This window comes from Triticum aestivum, chromosome 4A (assembly GCF_018294505.1).
Source record: "Triticum aestivum cultivar Chinese Spring chromosome 4A, IWGSC CS RefSeq v2.1, whole genome shotgun sequence".
NCBI lineage: Eukaryota > Viridiplantae > Streptophyta > Magnoliopsida > Poales > Poaceae > Triticum > Triticum aestivum.
Genome location: NC_057803.1, coordinates 471,036,827 through 471,058,736, shown reverse-complemented (window position 1 = coordinate 471,058,736; position 21,910 = coordinate 471,036,827). Strand labels below are relative to the sequence as shown.

At 44.1% G+C, this 21,910-nt stretch overlaps 2 protein-coding genes across 2 annotated transcripts; both read right to left on the bottom strand.

Moving 5' to 3' along the window:
* Nucleotides 1–268: 268 nt before the first annotated feature.
* Nucleotides 269–1,170, bottom strand: LOC123086432 (uncharacterized). The gene has a single exon (XM_044508202.1). The coding sequence runs from the start codon at nucleotides 915–917 to the stop codon at nucleotides 513–515; it is 405 nt and encodes a 134-aa protein (XP_044364137.1). The 5' UTR covers nucleotides 918–1,170; the 3' UTR covers nucleotides 269–512.
* Nucleotides 1,171–8,034: 6,864 nt separating this feature from the next.
* On the bottom strand, nucleotides 8,035–12,743 carry LOC123086430 (probable serine/threonine-protein kinase PBL8). The gene is made up of 6 exons (XM_044508200.1): nucleotides 12,329–12,743; nucleotides 11,121–11,455; nucleotides 10,396–10,531; nucleotides 9,201–9,337; nucleotides 8,966–9,089; nucleotides 8,035–8,772 (listed from the first exon to the last, which is right to left on the bottom strand). Exons 1-6 carry the CDS (start codon nucleotides 12,381–12,383, stop codon nucleotides 8,327–8,329), a joined length of 1,233 nt encoding a protein of 410 aa, XP_044364135.1. The 5' UTR covers nucleotides 12,384–12,743; the 3' UTR covers nucleotides 8,035–8,326.
* Nucleotides 12,744–21,910: the final 9,167 nt, after the last annotated feature.

Genomic DNA, 21,910 nt, shown 5'->3' with positions numbered 1-21,910 from the left:
TTTGATTGATGGAGATTTGGTGCATATTTCGTCGTGCCACTTGGCATCAAATGACCATGCACGATTGCACAATTATTGACGGGTGACTCATATATGCCCGTATAGGCACATGAGTGCAGTCATAGTCAGTGCAACTTTTTTTTTTGGTGCGTGCAAGAGTCAGTGCTTTGGAAAGTGAAGGTTAGGTACTGGTACCTGTCTCTCTATCTTGCGATGCTTTGCAACGAGTCAACAACGAAATTTTTGTTCGGCAGAGAAGGGGGCAAAATGAGTCAAATGCAACAGCTGCCAACTCTCTAGAGACGAGCAAAATTATTTCGACAGTACCCAAAAGAATTGACATCAGTAATACAAGGAAATAAAAAACAAATCTTGAGCTATATCTGCAGTGCCATTTGGTAGGCATATAACCTTTTTTCCAAATTGAAGTAAAAGTAATAGCGTGTCGAAAACAGCTAGCAGGTTGATGAGGACGATCGTTGGCTGAACGGTGACGAGGCTGATCGGTGTCCCTAGGTGGCGGTGCAGTTGTTGCCGGCGCCGGCGCCGGCGCCGCAGCCGCATGTGCGGGGGGAGAAGGCGCAGACGCCGAAGGGCTTGCCGGGGACGTTGCAGTCGATGGCGTAGCAGCACCGCGTGTCCACGCATGAGCTGCTCGCGCCGCCGCTCCCTGCCGCCGCGCAGCACCGGCACCCCATGCACAGCTGGAACGGCTCGTAACTTCCTCCGCCCGGCGCCTCGTCCCCGGCGGCGGCTACCGTCGCGGCCGGGAGCGCCACCGATCGGTACACCACGGCGCGAACCGGCACGTATCCCGCCGGCGCCGGCGATGGACGCGACGTCGCACCTCTGCCGTCTTGGATGGAAGTGAGGACCAGGAAGAGTATGAGAGAGTTGGACGGCGCGTGGTGCGCCATGCCTGCCTGGGCTTGGGGAGGATGCAAATAGGGAAGGAGAGGAAAATAAGCAAAGCTGCACCCTTTTTGGAGCTAGCAAAGTGACAATTGGGTTTGGCAGGGACTGGACAGCAACTCCACATGTACTAGTATAACGGAGATCATTTCGGGTGTGTTATATACTAGCGAGTAGTGCGCGGCGGCACGCCGCGCCTCACTGATTTTCTTAGGAATTGTTTTTCTTGATAAGCTAACAAAATTGTTGTATGTTTTGTGCGGATATGTCTCTGTCTTTCTGAGAATGTGTCAAATAATCGTGTATGGTTAATTATCCATAAAGTTTATACATAATGCAATCAGGGATAAAGAGACACATCTACTTGCTACTAAAGTGATGCCAGAATACTGGGATAAAGCCTATTTACAAAACAAAAATGATCTTTGAAGGTTTGAAACAAGTATATAGAATTGTGTAAGTGCCACATACTACAAGACAAATCCAGCAGTGTCAAGAGAATGAATAAGCCGACTTGGTCGGTACATGTAACCGTACTCATCATCTTGTTACCCCGTCGTTGCACTATTTTGAGAATAGTAATGTAAAAAGAAATAAGAATGTACAAGAGAGGAGGTACAGAGTTATTGCATTGCTTTAATGGGCTGAAACCTGAAATTAGTATATTTAGTGGCCCTCTAAAGGTGGCATCTATATAAACTGGTAAATAGCAAGTGCTAGTTGCTCACTTGCTCCACAGAGCTCCATTGTTGTATCCACAATTTTGTATGTTCGGCACCAATCAAGATATACTCATTTACTTTTGCCTAGTCAGATTGTTTTGGGGTACATACATTTGACTGTGTTTTATACAAGTTTTGCCATCTAGAAAACGAAGGCATCATTCATCAATCATCACTCCATTGCTATGTGTGCTCCTCTAGACGCCGTGTTCATGCTGCTCATTCACAATATTCAAACAAAAACAAAGATAGTAAAACAAATATACATCAAAAGTTGCATTTTCCAAGATAGATTAGATTTCAACAAAACAAAAAGGAAATAAAGTATCACCCTTCCTATCTTGGGCAGGCATAATCATAGCACATTCAAAAAGTATTTTTTCTTTTCTTCAGCTAGCTAAAATATCTAAGTGAATATAAGAGTTGCCCTAAAGTTATATATATATTCAGTAGTAAAACCAATCCCAAACTACATATTCCTGGCACAGAGTTAACTACAATCTCTGAAGTCAAAGCCAGGAAAAAGCTCAGTTAGTCATTAATCCATCCCTGGTAGGCTAGGATATGTGCAGATTGTCTGTGTCTCTTTTATACCTTGTTAGAGCAAATAAACTCTTAAGAGTAGGAAGCCAAGATCAACTGTGTCATTACAAATAAATTGTTGAAGCTTGGGACCTGAAACATAGAGTTAACCCTGACTTCTTCCATCAGTTATGGACTTGAACGGGAATATTATATAAAGTGAATGTTCACCTCTTCCATCTAATCCCAGAAAAGTAACATCAACTATTGTATTAAAAATGGAAGCCACTATCGCATATCAGAGTCGTATATATAAATTATAATATCAAAATAAATACTTGGGCGAGTACTCCGACCCTTATCCATCTTATTATACAAGGTAACACCAACTAAACCCAGCAAATTCTTACAGTTGCCTGACTCTGAGTGCTAACACTAATATACTTTAAGTGCTTGGTTCTTCCATAAGGTACCATCTTATGCAATCAGCTGCACTTAATAATTTTAAATCAAGTGCCATCAAAATATATTGCTGGGTGCACTTTTACATGCTTCCGTCAAACTAAATGTGAAAGCTCACTGGGATCTGAATATTTGGGCTCACACATTGTTTACCAAAACTGAAGGTAGAATGACATGGAAGCATAAGAAGCAGCCCTTCTCTTTTTTGCTGTGAACCTCCCTCTCAGATGTCAATACTCTCTGAAAAATGTGCATGACGCTCTTCTACACAACTTTGCAAAGAAAACTATTCTTGAATAAGAAAATTGCTACCTATCATCGTTTATGAATAATAAAGTAGACCAAGGCAGCAATCATATTAAGCTGGTAAATAAAGGACAACAGCCACACTATCAAAAAGATCTATACTCTATATGTGTGTGTGTGTGCATGCACACTTGTGCTAAATAAATTTAAAACTGCACATGACCTGCTACACGGTAATTATCTTGTGCAAAACACACAGCACCTACATGAATAGAATGAAACAAAATAAGGTAATTCCTTTAGAGTACAACAATATTACCAACTGAATTGACATGCACTACTAGTTCCATGTACCATCCGTCATTCTGACAATAGAACAAACAAATGAGATTGCTACTTTTGCCTACACAAATTATGCTCAGCAAGGGATTAAACGTTCTTTCAAATAACCCGGTTGAAGGGTAATGATCATAACCTGTACAAACTTGACAATTAGCAAATACACTGACTGTATAGACAAAAAGACTATGAAACCATTAAACATCTAAAGCATCAGAGTGGAAAACAGACAAGAATAATTGGTACAAAGTTTTCTTTTTGGTGAAAAGAAATCTCAATTGTCAATCTCTGACCCCAAACTGCTCAGCACTTGACCATGTTCACCTCAATTGTCAAGACCATAAATTATAATTTTTAAAGTAGGTAAGCCATCACAAAAATTCATGGTTCAGTCAAAAAATTGTACAATTTATCTAATTTACATGATAGTTTGCTTGGATTCAAGTGGAAACATGTATGTCTATCTGGCGAATTTCAATGGATACTACAATTTTCTAGTCCAAACAGACTCTGCGCGTACTTATTACGTGAATTATAAGTAAAATTGGATTTTCCAAAAAATATCAAATGAAAATACGTTCTTTGAAAAACTGGGCGCTAATTTTATTTATCCAGACAACCACTTCGAGTATGTAGCCAGTGGATGGAGTGTGGCCAAATCAGATTTTTTTTTTCTGGTACTGGTATGCAGCTAGTATCGGTACCAAGCTTCAATTCTGAGAAGTAACAAGAAAATTACAGTTGGACCAATTCTGGTTTTGGGAACAAAAAAATACTACAGATATGTGGCCATTTCTATAGTAAATCATGATATTAAGATGTGTCAAACGCCACCACACAGTGCCTACAAATACAGTCCAGTGACTAATTTTTATAAAGAAGACCTTAGTTCAGTGGCTAATCAGAAGAACAAAGGCTAAATCTCCTACCCTTACTTGGAAGCTTGGGGATGCGGAGATTATGGCAGAGCGTAGTACAAGTGGTTACAGTTCCTGCGGAGGAAGTCGTATGACTCGCGGCTAAGCTTGTGGAAAACCTGGCATGCCCTCGTAGTAGAGGTACATGGTGCTCTTGCTCGGAGGGCGGCTGGTTTTAACCTGGAGTCCTGGACACGCCGTTCTCGCAAAACCCAAAAGACCACTCCTGGCAATAACCCTGCACATAACACATTAAACAAAAAGAATCAGGCATCTGTAGGAAGAGATCTAAGCAAGAAGGCAGTCAGGCAATGCAATTTGCAACGTCAGGATCCCGGCGACCCTATGGGAGAGAGTAAATTCGAACCTAGAGCTGTTGTGCAGTCAGAGTATAAAAGGAATTACATAGAGATGGAAGGTGAATTTCAGCTAAAAGTGAGCAGTTCATCGTGGTGGAGTTCGTCGCCGTGTCTTCATTGAGAAGAACCAAAACGTTTATAGGTAGGAAGACCAGAGTCTCCCCTCGGTGCAGAGGTCACGGAACCAAAGGACGAACGACGACATGCCGGAGAATAGTGGAGTGCAAAAAGAAAGCCAAATCAGGGAGGTTCCGTACCACTGGGCCAGATCACGCAGAAGAGGAGGAAGGGAACAGGACCTCACTGACGAAATCCACCTCGCCATCGCGCAGAAGAGGAGGAAGGGAACAGGGCCTCACCGACGAAATCCACCTCGCCTGGGTCTGGCCGCTGCGCTCGTCGGAGGGCTTCGCCGGTGAGCAGCGTGAAACCTCCCTGATGCATCTCCCTCCTCGTGCGGATCTCACTGGTCGTGGCAGCGATGGAGAATGGAAAGAACGGATGCAGCGATGCCGCTCCCCGCATCTGGGGCGTCATTGGCGAACGTGGGGGGATGTGGGCAGATGGAGATGGGGACGGTGGATATAGGTCGAGAAAAGCTTTATATAGATGTGCTTGTTTTGCCTCCCGATATTTCTCCAGGATTCTACAGCGATGACTAACCAAAGCGAACGTCGGAAACAGTTACACGTGTTTGCACGTGTCATCAACCCCAATCGCTTGCCTGTTCTACTGCCTTCCAGAATGCATGCAAATATCTAGTCAGTTCATAGGACACGTGATTAAACTGTTTACTAAAATATTCTGAACACACCAGGATCGTAGGCACTCCTTTCAACAATTACACGCGTCGTTTTACCAAGAGGCTGTAAAAAAAATCAAAAAAACCAGGAAAAAGGAACCTTTACGGGCCTAGTATTCTTAGTAATACGACATGTTGTCAATAAAACCATGGACGAAGAGTCAAACACCGAGAGAAGCTATTCCCCCCCCCCCCCCCCCCAAACATTTGAAGTTCTGTCTAACTCTTTTTAAGTTTGACCAACTCTATGGAAAAATCTATATAAAATTCTACATTATATCAAAATATATTTTATAAAATTTGGTGTTGTAGATGTTAATATATTTTAATATAAGCTTAATGAAAACATAATGAAGTTTCGTTTAGGACAAACCTAGAACTTCGATTAATTTTTAACAGAAGGAGCCTCCCCAAAAAAATTGGCATTGAAGTTGTCTTTTCTTTTAAGCCGCGTTTCTTGGGGCTCCGATTAAAAAGGTAGAAGAGAGTTGACCGGTTTATTTGCGAAAACCCAGACAAAAATTGTTACAACACACCCACAAGAAATGGCATATCGGTCCACTTGGCTACTCACAAGACCAACATACACTATCAAGGAAAGGACACTATTGAAGTTGCCTGCAATGTCATCGTCATCACTTCTCCCTGAGCAAGTGACTCCGACTTTATCGTGGACAACCTATCAAGACCCCTTCAAATAAACATCACATGAAATCTGTCGGCCTATGCCAAACAACCAACCAAAAGTGCAGAGGACTAAGCAACTCCCAATTTTGCCGACAAGCTTCCCAGGATAAAGTTGCAATTCTTGCATTGACCTAGTCCAACAGACCAAACGAAGAGCATCGCCAACCAAACCAACCTTCATTGGTCATTCTTGCCATAGTGACATCAGCACACAACTTCGACTTCTTCGCCTCACATCGAGAAACAGCAGACACACCCAAGAAGCCCCTTGAAACAACGACATTGGGAGGACACGCGGCGATCCTACTTTGCTCACAATCGTCGTTGTCGCCACACGGATCTCCTCAGCCGGCCAACACCAAATACGAAGCCTACAAGGAGGGAAACGACGCCAAAGGCGTCACGTTCGTCCGATCCAGGAATCATGATCCGAGGTTTCCCTCGAAGCATAGAGGAGGGAAGGCCACCCAAACACCACCAAAAGCCGACCAGACCAACCAGAAGAGGCCTTGCTACCAACATTCGCCGAAGAGGCCTTGCTACCAGCCCGCAGGGCTTCGCCTGACTGCTTCTTCCGGCAACGGTGAGGGAGGGAGGGTGGAGATGAGGGGTTGGCAGCGGTGCTTTAGGTTTCCGACTCAGGGACACTGCCCTAGCAAGCAGAGATCAAGGTGTCCTTCTCATCATTGTAGCATGAGGATGTGTAGCCTAAACAACTGCACAATCTGAAGAAACAGAAAACTTATGAAGCCATTCCATACTAATTCCTTCCCTGGAAAGAAAGTTTCACTTCATAAGGTAAAGTTGACCTCCATTTCAGCATATCAACATAAGAGCTCAGCAGTTCATTTCTAGGGCTAAACCCTGCTGGTTTTCGGCAAGGGCTCACTCTGTCTTATCACCACCACATAAGACGAGATATTTGGATTTTTGCCACTTTGTTCGTGGGGCTTCGCAGGTTTGCCACTCTGGAGATTTGGTTCGCACAATTGCCACTTCAGTCGTTGCATCCTTGATTTGTATGCCATTAGCCCTGTTTTAAATTTTTTTTGGCATTGACAGGCTAGTGAAAAGACTAGCTTACCCCTGTGGCTATCTACACGAATGAATCTGATTTACACGTACGTGTATGGTTTGACCATGGGGGCTCAGTTCGTACCAGCACCAGGCATTGGCTTCGCCTGTGAGATCGCCCACTGCCGCTCTGCGCTCGCCGTCGCCGCGCTGGCCACCACCTCTTGCACCACCCCCGGGCTCGTTAGTCGCCGGTTGCCGCTCCGGCTCCCTACTCGCCCCGTCCGTTTGCTGGTCGCAATGCTCGCCTACTCGCCGCTAGTGTCGATCGTTGCTCGAGGTCGCCGTCGCCGCTCACCACTGGCAGTCTCCGCCCGCTCTCCGTCACCTCTTGCGCCACCTGTGCGGTCGTTGTTCGCTGGCTGCGCCTCCCACTCCCTGCTCGTGGATTGGCGAACAAGAAGTGCCTGAAGCTAATGGCAAAATGCAGTTATGCAAGAGATACATTTTACAGTACCTAATTATTCAGAGCTTTGACTGGGTGTTTGTTCTTTTAGCAATTTTTGTGTTATAATCCTAAGTTATGGACATGCTTTATTGGTACGAGGAAAGCAGGATTGATGTATATCAGTGAGAACTTGCTGTACCTTTTGTATCAACGAATGAAATTATGTGGTTTGGAAGCGTTTTTTCAGTCATTTGGTACAAACTATGACATTCAGGATTTGTAAGAGAAGAGAGATCGACCACTGTAGAATTTTGAACTGGAGAATAAACAAACAAAGATGTGCAGGTTCAGGTTCAGGTTCCATACTACCCTCCAAGCCGATCAGGTTTCGCTCGAGTGCCACGTCCAGGCAACTGGTGCCATGGCGCAGTTAGCTATATTATCGACAGCCAGCGTGTGCCCTCTGCGGTCAAGTGCTGACTCGTTGGCAGATACATTTGTGTAGATAACCACAAGGGTAAGCTAGTCTTTTCACTAGCCTGTTAATGTGAAAAATATTAAACCGGGGCTAATGGCATACTAATCAAGGATGCAACGACTGAAGTGGCAAATGTGCGAATCAAATCTTCAGAGTGGCAAATCTGCGAAGCCCCATGAACAAAGTGGCAAAAATTCAAATATCTCACATAAGACCACAGTGAGAAAACTAGAGGGCCTTACAAGCAGCAGCAGCACGCGGATCAGATTTACAAATCGGAAAACCATGCAAAAAAAGAAAATACGCACGACACAAGTGCACACACACACCCACGAAACGCGCAATCCACGACTTGCAAATTTACAACTGAACCTATTTCCTTCTCCTCCAGGCAACATGAACGAAGGAGGCTCGGCTCTCACCGCACCCTGCACGCCGGGACGGCAGCCGGGGCGCATTTCGGGTTTGGGATGGCCCTGTAGTGGACATTGTTCCCCGTTAGCCTACGGTGAATCCTGTAGTCAGGGACATGGATGGACTGAAAGCTTGCATCGCTGCCCTGCAACTGCAGTGGCTCAAGGGTCTCCACCACGTCGCTCATCAGCGGCCTCGCCTTGGGGTTCTGGCTCAGGCAGTAGTATGCCAGGCTGCAAGCCTTGTGAGCCGCTCTGACTGAGTACTGCCCCTCGAGCCTCGGATCAATGATCTGCAGAAGCCTCCTCTTGTCATTCAGCTTGGGGCAGGCCCAGTCGACCAGGCTGTGCTCCCTGCTGGACCGTGACTTGTCGATGGACTTGCGCCCTGTGAGCAGCTCCAGAAGGACGACGCCAAAGCTGTAGACATCGCTTCTAGCAGTCAAGTGGCCTGCTCATATTAGGCAGATACATGCGAACAATTCACCGTCAGATTCTGCTAATGATACTCCTATATCGAGCAAATGATGTGTGGTTTCAGCTCATGCAGTAGAAATGGTACTTCTGTGACTGGACAAAATGGAATCGGTGTCTTCTAAGAAAATTAGTTACTCCAAAGGAAATTTACAAAATGAGGACAGTACCAGTCATCACATATTCAGGGGCAGCATAACCATATGTTCCCATCACTCTCGTCGATACATGGGTCTCATCACCTTCTGGTCCAGCTTTTGCCAAGCCAAAGTCAGACAGCTTGGCAGTATAATCCTGTGTCAATTCAAATCAAAGATAAATGTCATTATGTGAATCATATAATTATTCCCGATGGTTATGCGTAGAACTGAAAACAAACAAGGCATGGGCAAGTAATCACTCAACAGAGTCTAGCAGAATGTTCGAGGTCTTGAAATCTCTGTAGATAACAGGCCTTTCAGCATTGTGGAGGCAAGCCAACCCTTTGGCAGCTCCCAAAGCTATAGACATCCTAGTAGCCCAGGGTAAAGGGGATGCTGTCTCTGATAGAGAACAAGAAAAAAACGAAGATATATGGTCAGCAAAATTTCTTTCCTAACCAATACAAGTTTACTCCAACGCATAAGTACAAATACAGTTGATTAGTATAGTGCATATGCCTTAACTAATCAATATATGCATATAGTTTCAGTTATAAATGCACCAAAATAATGCAAACTTCCACCGTAACATGCAGAAGGGATGCATAACAACGGGTGGGGCAAAATATGATGATGCTTGTATCTCATAATGATAATATTTACAGGTCTTAGATTTAGGCCGCGTTCGGCACTCCACCGCTCCTTCAAATCCAAGAATCTACGGAGCAGCTGTTAGCTCGCTCCAGGGATTATAACTCCAGCTCCGTCCGCTCCAGGAGCAGAGCGGAGCGGAGCGGAGGGCCACCGAACGCGCCCTTAGACTCCAATTGGGAACCAGAAAGACTGCCAAGTGCCAACCAATTGGCTTACCACCCACAACCAAGCAAACCAGAATGTTTAAGTGAAGACTTGTTCAAGTTGCTAAACTATGAGGAAGTCAGAAAAGTTGGGATGATTAACATGTCAGTTTTAACAATATTGTATATATCTCCTAAGTACAGTTTCCAACAATAGTACATTCAAATAAAAGACCAAATTGTACTCAGTTCAAAAACAGAAGATATTCAATTCAAAACAGGCCAAAATTCTACTGCTGATTGCAGCAGTAGCAATTACATGTCGAAATCACCATTTACTGGATAATCTCTGGGGTGAAAATTTTAAGCCCTACAAAGTTTAGGTTGAAATGAAATTTTGCCTGAATTAATCCCGCTACTAATCATTTGCAAAATAGTACGAAGTTGATAGAAGATGCCAACGGCACCTACTTTAGATCCCGGCAGAAAGAAAGAGGTGTTGCACCGACAATGCTTAGTTGAAAAGCACGTCAATTTTATTGAGCATTTTATGATCAGCTTAAGGTTTTCTTATCAGTGGAGATGGCATTTGAGAAAAGGGAGGCGACAAAATGAGTAAACATACTGTGCGAGAGAAGTTGCTAACAGTACGAGAAGTATTACTTCGAAATAAATGATTTTCTAGACTTCCTCGAAACATGAACTCGTAGACAAGCAGCCGGTGATCATCTTCACAGCAATATCCAATCAACTTAACTAGATTTGGATGCCTTAGCTGCCCCAGGAAATTAACCTCAGTCTGACCACGAAACAGAGAATGAGTTAACAACAGAACATATTGACAACTCATTAGCAAAATGAGAGCTTCAGCAAAGTAATGACTTAACAGGGTAATGACAGTATGCAAAAATAATAATTCCGAAACAAGTTTAATAGCATTATCTTAGCAGTCATTCACATTAATATACGAAGTTAAGTCTCATTGATTGGTGATATTGCTTGTCTCAGCACACCAAGTACATAATTATGTCAATTACACGAGATAGATACTAATGACCTTTACCATCTTATCAACTTTCCACATTTTGATCATGATGGATACCCAGCATAAAGTGTTTTTACTACAATTTCAACTCACCAAGGGTTATTCAGATTAAGCAACCAAATTTTGCATATAGTCCTCAATGTGCGTTTTCATTGCAAAGATGCTTATTAGAAACATGAGCATGACTGCATGAACCACAGATGCATAGCATCTGCAGATTTCACAAGACTGCACGCATAAGTAGGATATATCAGATTCTGGTATAAGTACAAAATTTATGGATGTCCCTGCACACAATAAACACTATAGATCGTGGGAAATACTGAACAATTTGGTGACTCACAAGCCATTCTCTGTGTCCTTGATGTCCATCTTTGTTGAGCACCTTGACAGCAACAGGCAGCGATTTCAGGCCAACCCGGACATTCTCGTCTATATAACCCTTGTAAACAGTCCCAAAGCCTCCTTCACCAAGAACATAATCGGCACGAAAGCTCTTTGTGATTGTTTCAAGCTCAAACAATGTGAAGGCAATCACATTGTTGTATATAGAAATGTCCTTGGTATCTTCAATTTTGCCAGGCGTTGAAGGATCACTTATGTCTGAAAAGGTCCGGTTGTGCTTCCTATCTGCAAGAGCATTCTTGGCAGAATGTTGCAGCAAGTGCAGCTGCTGAACTGAAGACATGTCATAGCAACAACAAGTGTGAGAAATAAAGACAGGTTTACAAGGTGTTATTATACATGTATGAAAAGAAAGTTAACAAGAAATTCTCATAGGCAGTATAAATTTTACACGAGCAAGGGGTAAACAGGTTAGGACCAGTGGACCAGATCTACTGCAAGGTTGCAGGCAATAAACCGAAAAACAATCTTCAAATTGCTCACACGATTCAAGTAGGTATTACTAGTACAAGAGATTATGTTAATTCAACTTGCAGGATCATGATTTTATTCTGCAGAAAACCGAAGAGAGTAAACACTGGGGTGGGGGCACCCCAACTGCAGATGCAAGGAGATGTCCCTAATGAAGCCAATCAAGCAGAATTCATGATGCGAAAAACAAGGGGATAGGATAAGAGAAAGCACAGGAGGGGCAGCTCAACAAGCAAATGCATCAAAGAGGAAATCACAGGTCAGCGGTCTAGAAATATATCATCAGTACAGTAAAAGAAGAAACTTGAAGGAAGACCCAAGGAGATGAAGGCTTCCACCAATAAGGATGGAACTTGAGCAAATGCATACGCTAAGGCCAAATCTCTGCTGAAGAAGAAGAAGAAGAAAAAGAAAGACAAAAATGTAGAGCAGATAAAAATTCATCCGAGCAGCCCCTGGCAAAAAAAGTCGAACTAAATTCGCTACCAAAATCACCAATCCGAATAACCAAGAAGGAACTTCTGGCAAATTCCGCACCGACAAAGAGATCCCATGAACTTGCATGCAATTGGAACCCACCAGCCCGAGATCCCGGCAACTACCAGCCCCCAACCGCTCTAGAAAACAGAAATCTCCAACAAACAGAAAGGCAGCCGGCCAGGCAGAGGCCCGCACCTTGCGCGTGCGCGGCGACGACGGCATTCTCCTCCCGCGTGCCGCAGTTGCCCATCGCCTCCTCCTCGCCTCCTCGCCGGCGTCGTCTTCCTTGCGGTGTGGGTCGGTGCGCTGGTGGGAGAGGTAGCCCAGCCTCTCATTCTTGGCGGGGGCCGACAGCCGGCCTCATGCGGTCATGCCACCAGCGGATGCGCCTCCTAGTCCCCCCTCCTCCTCGAAGCAGTGAGCTGTGCGTGCGTGCGGCGTACGAGGAGAACAAGGTGCGAGGCAAAGCAGGCAAGCAAAGCCGGCAGCGCAACCGTGGGCGAGATGGAGACGGCGAGGAGCGAGTGAGGAAAGACTCTTCTTGTTGTTCTTGGCTTGGGTCGTCGTCTCATGAGCGAGTGAGATGCGTCGTGACTCGTGAGAAAGCGCGACGCCTCCTTAAAAAGTGCAGTAGTGCTCCCTTTCACTCTACAATGCCTTTGCCACAAAGAAACCCCAGTTCTAGATTATTTGATTCTTTGAATTTCCAACAAAAGATCACGACTTTCACCAAATTTACAGTCTTGAGGTAAATTTAACACCAACATTTTCAGCCCCTAGTTTTTCGATGATGTTATCTCACAAACGTCAGCTGAGAAGAGGGTGATAAACGAATGTATTTTGCTGACAGTCTTAATTGCGACACGAGATCAAACGGTGATAACAGTAAAGAAGAAATTGTTATGTTGTTCTCAAGAAACTATCAATCCCATACAACCAAAATTGTTATCTAAGCGTTCGCAAATGCCACCCCCTTCTAGCGAACGTTTACTAGCTAAAAGAGTCCCTAATTTTTCATATACTATCTCTACTGTATTGCATCATCTTCTCCTCTTCGGAGAAATCCCAACACAACTCACAAGTAGCAGACGGGAGACGGGGTCATGGTTGGAGTTGTCGCGGCCAGGGACGACGGAGGCAGGCTGCTCTGCCGGTGGTCATTGGTTATTCGGGGAAGATCCTGAACAATGTCAGCCAGGAGACACAAGATGGTCATCCAACCATCCGGAGTAGATCAGACAGTAAAAAAAAGCGTGTGACCCCAATTTAGTTTTCAGTCAACTGACGTGTGACCAGGCTCGTACTTTAGTGTTGAACTCTTAGTGGGTATTTATTCAGATTAGAGATATGTGTCATTTTTAACTTTATGTGTTTTCTGCATCTTCAGCCAGACCGCCTCCCTTCTCACCAGAGTTGCTTCAATAAGGAAAGCATACACCAGAAAAGAGCTATAGTCCTGACTCAAGAGTTCCCTGCCTCGAATGTGCCTACTCGATATGGACAACCACAACAATCGCAGTGCCATCGACAAGTCAACAGATGATGCTCACTCCTATGGAGGGCGGCCAGATAGGTTGTACCATCATCTTACTTGTGTGCAACATTTATGGCTTTATTATTCATCTAAGCATGGAAAATAGATTATCACATGTAGCTGTACATTCATGCTGATCTCTTAAGAGTCTTACTTCAAATAAGAGACTTGTTCATGAATTAACGTTGTTCCATAGTTACAATCCATCAACCAATGTTATCCCACAGGCTGGTGATTATACCACTTCTAGTATTATCCGTGTTGTTTTTCTTTAATACTTTTGTGTGTCATCTAGTTAATCTCAAGTACAAACAATACATATTCTGTAGCTATCATATGCGCTCTCTCTTTAGTTTTTGAGACCTGTTGCTGCTAGTTAAGTCCATTCCTACTATTTTAGTTGTCTCCTGTAGATACTCAAGGCATAATCTCACTACTAGTTGTCTTTCATGCATGTCAGATATAATTACACACACTGATATTGGATATCGGTACAAATCCACTAGAAGAACCTCGTGGAGCAATGTAACGACTAACAAATTCGACGTCAATGATATCCAATATGATGGAACAATTAAATGTAGTTCTTCAGAAGAGTTGCAGAAAGATGATGAATCCTATTCGCCCCACAAGGTCCTTGCTCTAACTTGGCATGTAATATGGGTAGCATCATGCATATAATGTCCTGCGGTGCATCTACTCTGTTGTAATGTCATATGCTTAGCCTCCTGATCATACATGTAAATATGTCATGCCTTTCTGTTTTCAATACCTATTCCATTCATGGTAACATGTTTTTAGATTTAAGTACTATCATTGTACTATGTCGCAATGCCATTTGCTTAGTTTGGATATCATGCTTCTATATATCTTATACATTGTTATTCATCAGTATCTACTCCATCCATTTACCATAACATGTTTTTTTACATTGAAGTGTTGTTCTACTGGTCTGTTGCAATGCCATCTTAGTTTCCCCATTGTACACGCATATGTTGCCTTCCTGTTTTTCTGTACCTATTCCAGCTATCATGAAGTTTTACATTCAACTAGTGTTTCTTTTACTCTGTTCTCCTGTCCTATCGCTAGCTCTTACATCATACTCCCTCCGTCCAGATTACATGTCACAAAAATGGATAAAAATGGATGTACTAGAACTGAAATAAGCCTAGACACATTCATTTATTTTTGGATGGAGGGAATACATGTCAATATGTCATGCCTTTTCATTCTTCAGTACCTATTCCATCTCTTTGTCGTAGCATGTTTTATAATTGAAACACCATTATTCTATATAAGACATGTAAGGGGAAGACGGCCATGTTAGAATCTGAAGGGTTACAAACAAAGTCTTTGCAAAAGATCCAAATGCCAGGAGATAGTAAACCAACTCCAGTGTTCATAGATAATGCTCCAGCACTGTCGTGGTTTTGTCACGCAGATGTCCTCGTGAAAGGACTTAGTCGTGGAGCCATCGCGACGGGTTAGCTTGAAGGGGTTAAAGCGGACAAGGGACGCGAGGAATTATACTGGTTCGGACCCTTACGATGAAGGTAAAAGCCTACGTCCAGTTGTGATGGAATTGCTAGGGTTTCGATGACCAGGGAGCGAATCTGCTTTGCTTGGCTCTCGAGTTATTGTTTGTTGTCTGTCCCTAAACCGCCACTGGATCATCCCTTTATATACACAGGTCGACGCCCGGCGGTTTACAGAATCCCGAGGCCGGTTGATAAACGTGCCCGGCTCGGTTTCTACCTTTCCTTGCCTTACAACATAAGTTACATATCATATGACGGTTTATGTCTATGGGCCCTAATCCACCTTTGGGCCCTGGGCCTTCATGTTAAATCTCCTCCATAAAGCGCCATACTTCTTGTCTTCACGGGCTTCAAACATGACTAACTCATTATGGGCATAACCCGGCCCCTCATGGCCAGTTTATACCTAGTAGTAATATCTCCAACATTAGGCCCCAGATTGATTTGAACTTGTTCATGTAAATCTTCAACACTTAGGAAAATTCCTCCTTCCGCACCTTCGCATACATCTTGTAAACCGCCATGACGTCATCTTCCAGGTTCATAATAAACCACCATGATGTCACCTGTTATTGAAAATTGAATGTACCGCACCTTCATTAATGAGCCTCCGAGCGACCGCTCTGTCACATATCCAACTTTGGGCTCCTCGATTTTCACGCCTGTCACTTATCCTTTCACCTTATAAATAAGACCGGGGGGTCCTTTTCATTTTCCCCTCTTGCCTCCTCGCTTCTTCTTCCTCGTGCCGACCTGACCCGTACGCGTAGCCGCCGTCGTCAAGCTCCGCCCTCGTCTTCACCTCCGGCCGCTGCATCAACCTGAACGTTCCAGAAAAACGCGGCACGCCTCCGCTGCTTCAACAGCTTCGGTAAGTTCCTCTTCCCTTCCTCTGTAGATCCACTAGGGTTTGCAAGTTCTTCTGTGTTCTCCGCTATTCCTTACGGATTCTTCATAGTTTCTCCACGGCATCCTTTTTTGATCTAAAAGAAGTATGAAACTCACGCGGTAGTTGTTTCGTATCCATTTCAGATGCTAGTAGATCCCTTTTCTTGTACAAAGGCCTCCTTAGAACTGATGAACTCCTCTGTACTGGTTTTTAGGTCTAGACTTATTTTCCTTTTCCTGACATGTGGTAGATCCAAAATTCCAATGTAAAACTGTGAAGCTTGTTTTTCCTCACTTTGTCATTTTTGCTTCAGATATGCACTTTCATTGTCTGCGTGGGCGGTTTATCCTTTAGAAAACAATCTGCCATATGCCATTAGTCCCCTTGTAAACCGCCAGCCGCTTTACCATTTATAATAGCATCAACCTCCGGTTTAACAATTTTGCATGCTTGAATGCTTTTTCCTTAACCTGCTACGCTTTATGCTTGCTAACCATGAGTCTTAAACCGGCATCAATCTTTTCCATTTCCTCACTCAAAATGTCCAAACAATTTCATGCTTGTAACTGGGTCCCTTCCCGGGTTACTGAAGTGCAGCTAGATGGATGCGTCAGAACTGGCGTTTTACCAAAACAAAGCGAAATCCACTGGCGTATTCCCGGTCTAGAAAATCCCCCTACCCCAAAAGATGACGAGGTAGTGGTATTTGTTGATCACATGAATCGTGGTTTTAAATCGCTCGGATCCAAGTTTTTCCATGATGTGCTTGCCAGCTTCCAGATCCACCCTCAAGATATTGGACCCAACTCTGTGTCCAATATTTGCGACTTTCAAGTGTTTTGTGAAGCCTATCTGCAAGAAGAGCCAACGGTTGAATTGTTCCGGGATTTTTTCTATTTGAACCGTCGTACTGAATTCGTAGATAGACCCAACACTGAACTTGGCAGCGTCTCCATTCAGAAAAGGAAGGATGTCAGCTTCCCTCACGCCAAACTTCACAGTCATCCTAAGGATTGGAACCAGACTTGGTTCTACTGTAAGGATACTTCCCCTGAAGATGAGAACCCTCTGCCGGGTTATCGTGCTCACCGACTTACCAACACACACCCATTTCCGCAACGACTGACTGCCAAGGAATGGTCCACATACACACCACAACTCGCCAAGCTCAGAGCTTTCATGGCTAACGGTTTGACAGGAGTGGACTTTGTTCGCTGCTGGATATCTTGGAGTATTTTACCGTTAAGCCGTCGCCCCGGTTTAATGTGTGAGTACACAGGGGACCCAAAAGATCCTCAACGTCATATTGATATTCATCTAACAGAGGCTGAAGTTACTGAATCTGTTAAGAAGATGCTGAATGAACCGCCAGCTGTCTGCAGTAGGACCGGGTTAAGTCCCTTTTATACATTGAATAAACCGCCAGCTGTAAGAATTGCCTCACTCCTGCTTTGTACTTGATATTCTTAACTGTGCAATCTTTTATATCCTCTGTCAATCTTTTAATAGGGTGACGACCCATTCTGGAAGAAGAAAACGCATGATAAATCGGCGAAGACCCCTCGACCAAAGACGAAGGTTGTTAAAAGACCTACTAAGAAAAAGGCAGCTGAACCCATCAGGTTAAACGTTGATGACGACCTTGATGATCCGGACGTAGCGGTAGAACTTGACTCTCTTGGCTCATTTTTCATACACCTCATTGACAATGATTATTATCAGAATGACGCTGAAGGCAGCCAAGCCGATGATGCAGAGGTAATTATCCTTTCCTCTAGTTCAGACCCTCTGCCAACACAAAAAATCCGTCAAGCAATCCGGAAAGTAAGATTTTCTCACCCCCTAGCTCACTTGGATCCAAACTTTCTTTTGAAGAAGCAGCAACACGAAGCTCGCCGCACAACCCGGCACAGTGGCCAAGTAGTCACTTCAGCCGGTTTACCAAACACTCCAGTTTGGAATCATCAATATGAGGTCTCACCCACTTCCGATCCTTCTTATCCCAAGGCAGGTTATTTCCTACAACCCCTTAATCCGTCCGATTCCAATTATCAGGGAACGCCTCATTCATCATCTGGCGAGTCAACGGCCACACAGCTCCCTCCTCTTAAGACTGTTCCTGGGTAAATACTTTAAACTTAATCTTTTGACGCTTCATACTTGCATGTTATATTGACCTTTATATCTTTTCCTTTCAAGGCCAAGGCCAGACTGAGCAAGAAAGCTCGGGTGAATAAACTGTCTGATGACCATGTGGTTGTTGAACCGGAGAGAACCCCAGAACCGAAAGGAACGAATGCTGACGCCATGTTTGATGATCCACCCCCTCAAGACCATGATTTGGTTGAACAAGTAGAAGTTGATGCAACATGTCATGCTGATAAACCGACAAGCCCGGTCGGTACTGATGATAAACCGTCTAGTCCAGCTAAGGTTGCTGATAAACCATCAACTCCAGTAAAGGCTGCCGGTGACAAGGAAGATGATGTTATAATTACTGGCGTTGGCCACACCACCCCTGGCAATCCTGTTGCGTTATCAAAGCATAGTGCCAAGGAGGAACTCTCTGCTATGGGAAAAGGCAAGTAGAGCACAGACTTGTCAAGCTACGCCCACCTCAACGCCCAAGAACTTCATTCTGGTTTCTTAAACCGTCTGTACACAAACCGCGACTATGAATCCGGTTTAGTGAATCTGATGAAGGAGCGATATGAGGTAACTTCATAACTGTTTCTCTCTTATATCCAAGTTCAAGTACCAACTCCAGTAGCCCCCAAGGGCCGGTTTATCTTTTTAATATGAACCGGTACTTTAGCATTGTAATCTTTTAGCTTTCGTCTGTGTAGTCCCTAAGGGTCGGTTTATCTTTTCAAGCTGAACCGGGACTTTAACCAATGTCACTTTGAGCAAACGTACATTAGTCCCCAAGTGTCAAGAATAATACTTGTATTGTGCTTGGGACTTGTAAAAAAATTCTGATAGTCAATCAAATAGGCATTAGCCCCCAAGTGCCAAGTGTATAACTTGTTATGCGCTTGGGACTTCCAATATTTACTGCCACCTCATAATATGTCTTTCTCTTATAGGCTGAGCTGAGCAAAAGGGAAGCCCAAACTGCTGACCTTCAAGAAAATGTCAAATCTCAGCAAGCAAAAACCTCAAAAGCCAAGGAGGAACTGACCAGTGCCTTAGTAGCCATGGAGAAGCCGAAGGAAACTTTTAATAAGGAACGGGCGGACTGGGGCATAGAGAAAGCCGCTTTACAAAAGAGAGCTGAAGACACAGAAGCAGCCCTTAAACCGGTGGTCGAAGAGCTGACCGGTTTAAAGTGGCAGATCAATGCCATGACCTATGCTGTTTTTGGTAAGTACCTTCACCTGAAGTTTCCAACATACATTATCTCATCAGTTACCGGTTTACTGATGCTCGCAATGACACGAAACTCGCATTACCCATCTGGGCTCTGACATGCGGATGAAGCTGAAGGCTGCCCATACTCTGATAGAGCAGTTATATTTCGGAGCTCAACGGGCCATCTGCACTGCTGCTCATAACACACCGCCTCCAACCTTGATAAAGGAAACCATTGAGAAACTGTCAATGTTGCCTACCCGGCTGGATGAACTAAAAAGATCAGCTGCAAGGTCAGGTGTGCTGACTGCGCTAATCCGGGCGAAGGCATGGATACCAGATCTTGAACCGTCGGATATAGGCAGCGGCTACCCTGGCGTAAAGGAGGACGGTTCAGAATTTAACAACGATGACCTTAGAAGGTTGACAAGGGAAATGCGCCCCATAGCGAGCAAATTGGCTGAGGAAACGGATCTCTCTCATTATCAGCCGGTTTACGATTCTGATAAAAAAAGATATCCTGTGCCAACACATGATGTAGAAGACCTTACTCCGCCAATTCGTAAGCATGCCTATGCCCCTGATGTTGACCCCTCCAACCTTATAAGTGATGAAGCCGTGTTCCAAGCTTTAACTGGAATCGATTGGGCAACCATTGATTTCCAGCCACTGGGTAGAGCGGAGGAGGAGGATGCACCAGCGCAAGATGACTCACAACCTTCAAGTCAGCCTGGTGACAAGTCATGATCCAGAGGCCGTTTTATCCTTCTGCGTACTGCCGCCCTTGCTGAAAACAATTGTTCTTTTTGGGCCTTAAAGCGCCTTGTAATAGGATAGTTCAAAATACTTGGTCTGCTATACCATCGTGCATATTTATGTTGCCTCATACTATTAATCCAGCCTGCTTCAGGATATATTATGTTCATAATCCATAGCAGTGTTATGCAAACTGTTCCTGCATATAAGAAATTTGAAAGTGTCCTGGCGGTTTACCGCTGGACGGGTCATGATGCCCAAATATATAGCCGGGGTTTATAACCAAGGCTGTACTTTGAAAATAATCAAAGATGAAAGATATGATACATGTCATATTGAATCACTCTGTTGGTTGACCAACTTTTGTATATTTTAGGGTAATAACCCCAATCTTGAGTATTGATAACTCCTTCCCTGTTTTGCCGGTTTATGATAAAACCGTACCGGGTTATAATAAACACCGGTGTATCCATATATGATGCTGGTGACTTGTAGTCGAAACCAGACCGGTTCTATAAACACCGGATTACAACTGATCATGTACTTACAACTTATTGTTGAAAGCCAACCCGGGTCAATAAACGCCGGTTTATCATAAAATATTATAAATCTAACCAAAGGAGAAAAAACTTGGCAAAAACATAAAAAGAATATGCAAGGCTTTTCATGGGCTACCAGGCCCTAAATCGAGGCTTTTCATGGGCTGCCAGGCCACTGAGTTAAACCATTTTTCGAAGCCTTTTAAGATGGACCTCAATCATTAACCAACCGTTGTTTTAACTTTGACAAGTTCAGGGTCTACGAGATTGACTTGTCAAACGTTCGGCGGGTCATACCAGGTTTACCTGGACAGAGTGGCTTACTTAAAAAAGGCAGGATAACCCGGGTTTTTAGGTGAATACACTTGGCTTCCAAGCCTGGCTTGATAGCCTATTGCAAGGGTGCAAGCTCTTTGTTCTTTGAGAAGCAAAGAGCCCCCAAGCAACATTTGAGTTGTGCTCGGTGGGTGCCTATGTTTGAGTTGTGCTGTTGCAACACTCTCTTTGGCCCCACATGATTTCCTTTTGTCCTTAAGCCGATCAAGAGGTGTAGCTATGGTTCGAATACGACCAAGCCCCCTAGTGATTTCCTTTTGGCCTTAAGCCGATCAAGAGGAGTAGCTATGGTTCGAACACGACCAAGCCCCCTAGTGATTTCCTTTGATATGTATGGCTTTATAAGCCGGATCAATAGAACTCCGCTTTATAAACAAAAGCCCCAATGTAAGCACACATGATGTAATAAAAACAACAGAGACCCCGCTTTAGCTGAGGCTCCGGTTTATTATATTGATCATAATATATACATTGTCATAATTATGTACATAAGAAGAGTCTGTGGCTCAAGTATAGTAAGGCCAAAGATGAGCTATATTCCACGGCCGTTGGGTCTCCTCCTCCAATTTACGTGAGTCTTTGTGCTCTCGAGCATCGATAAGGTAGTATGATCCGTTGTGCATATTTTAGCTAACCACAAAAGGTCATTCCCAAGGTGGGGACAACTTGTGCATATCAGTCTAATCCTGGATGAGTCAGAGCACCAGATCGTCTTCTTGAAAAGTTCTGGTCTTAACCCGGTGGCTGTGATAATGTCGCAGATCTTGTTGATAAATCGCCGAACGTGCCTATGCAAGATCACGCTCCTCATCTAACAGGTCCAGTGAATCCTGA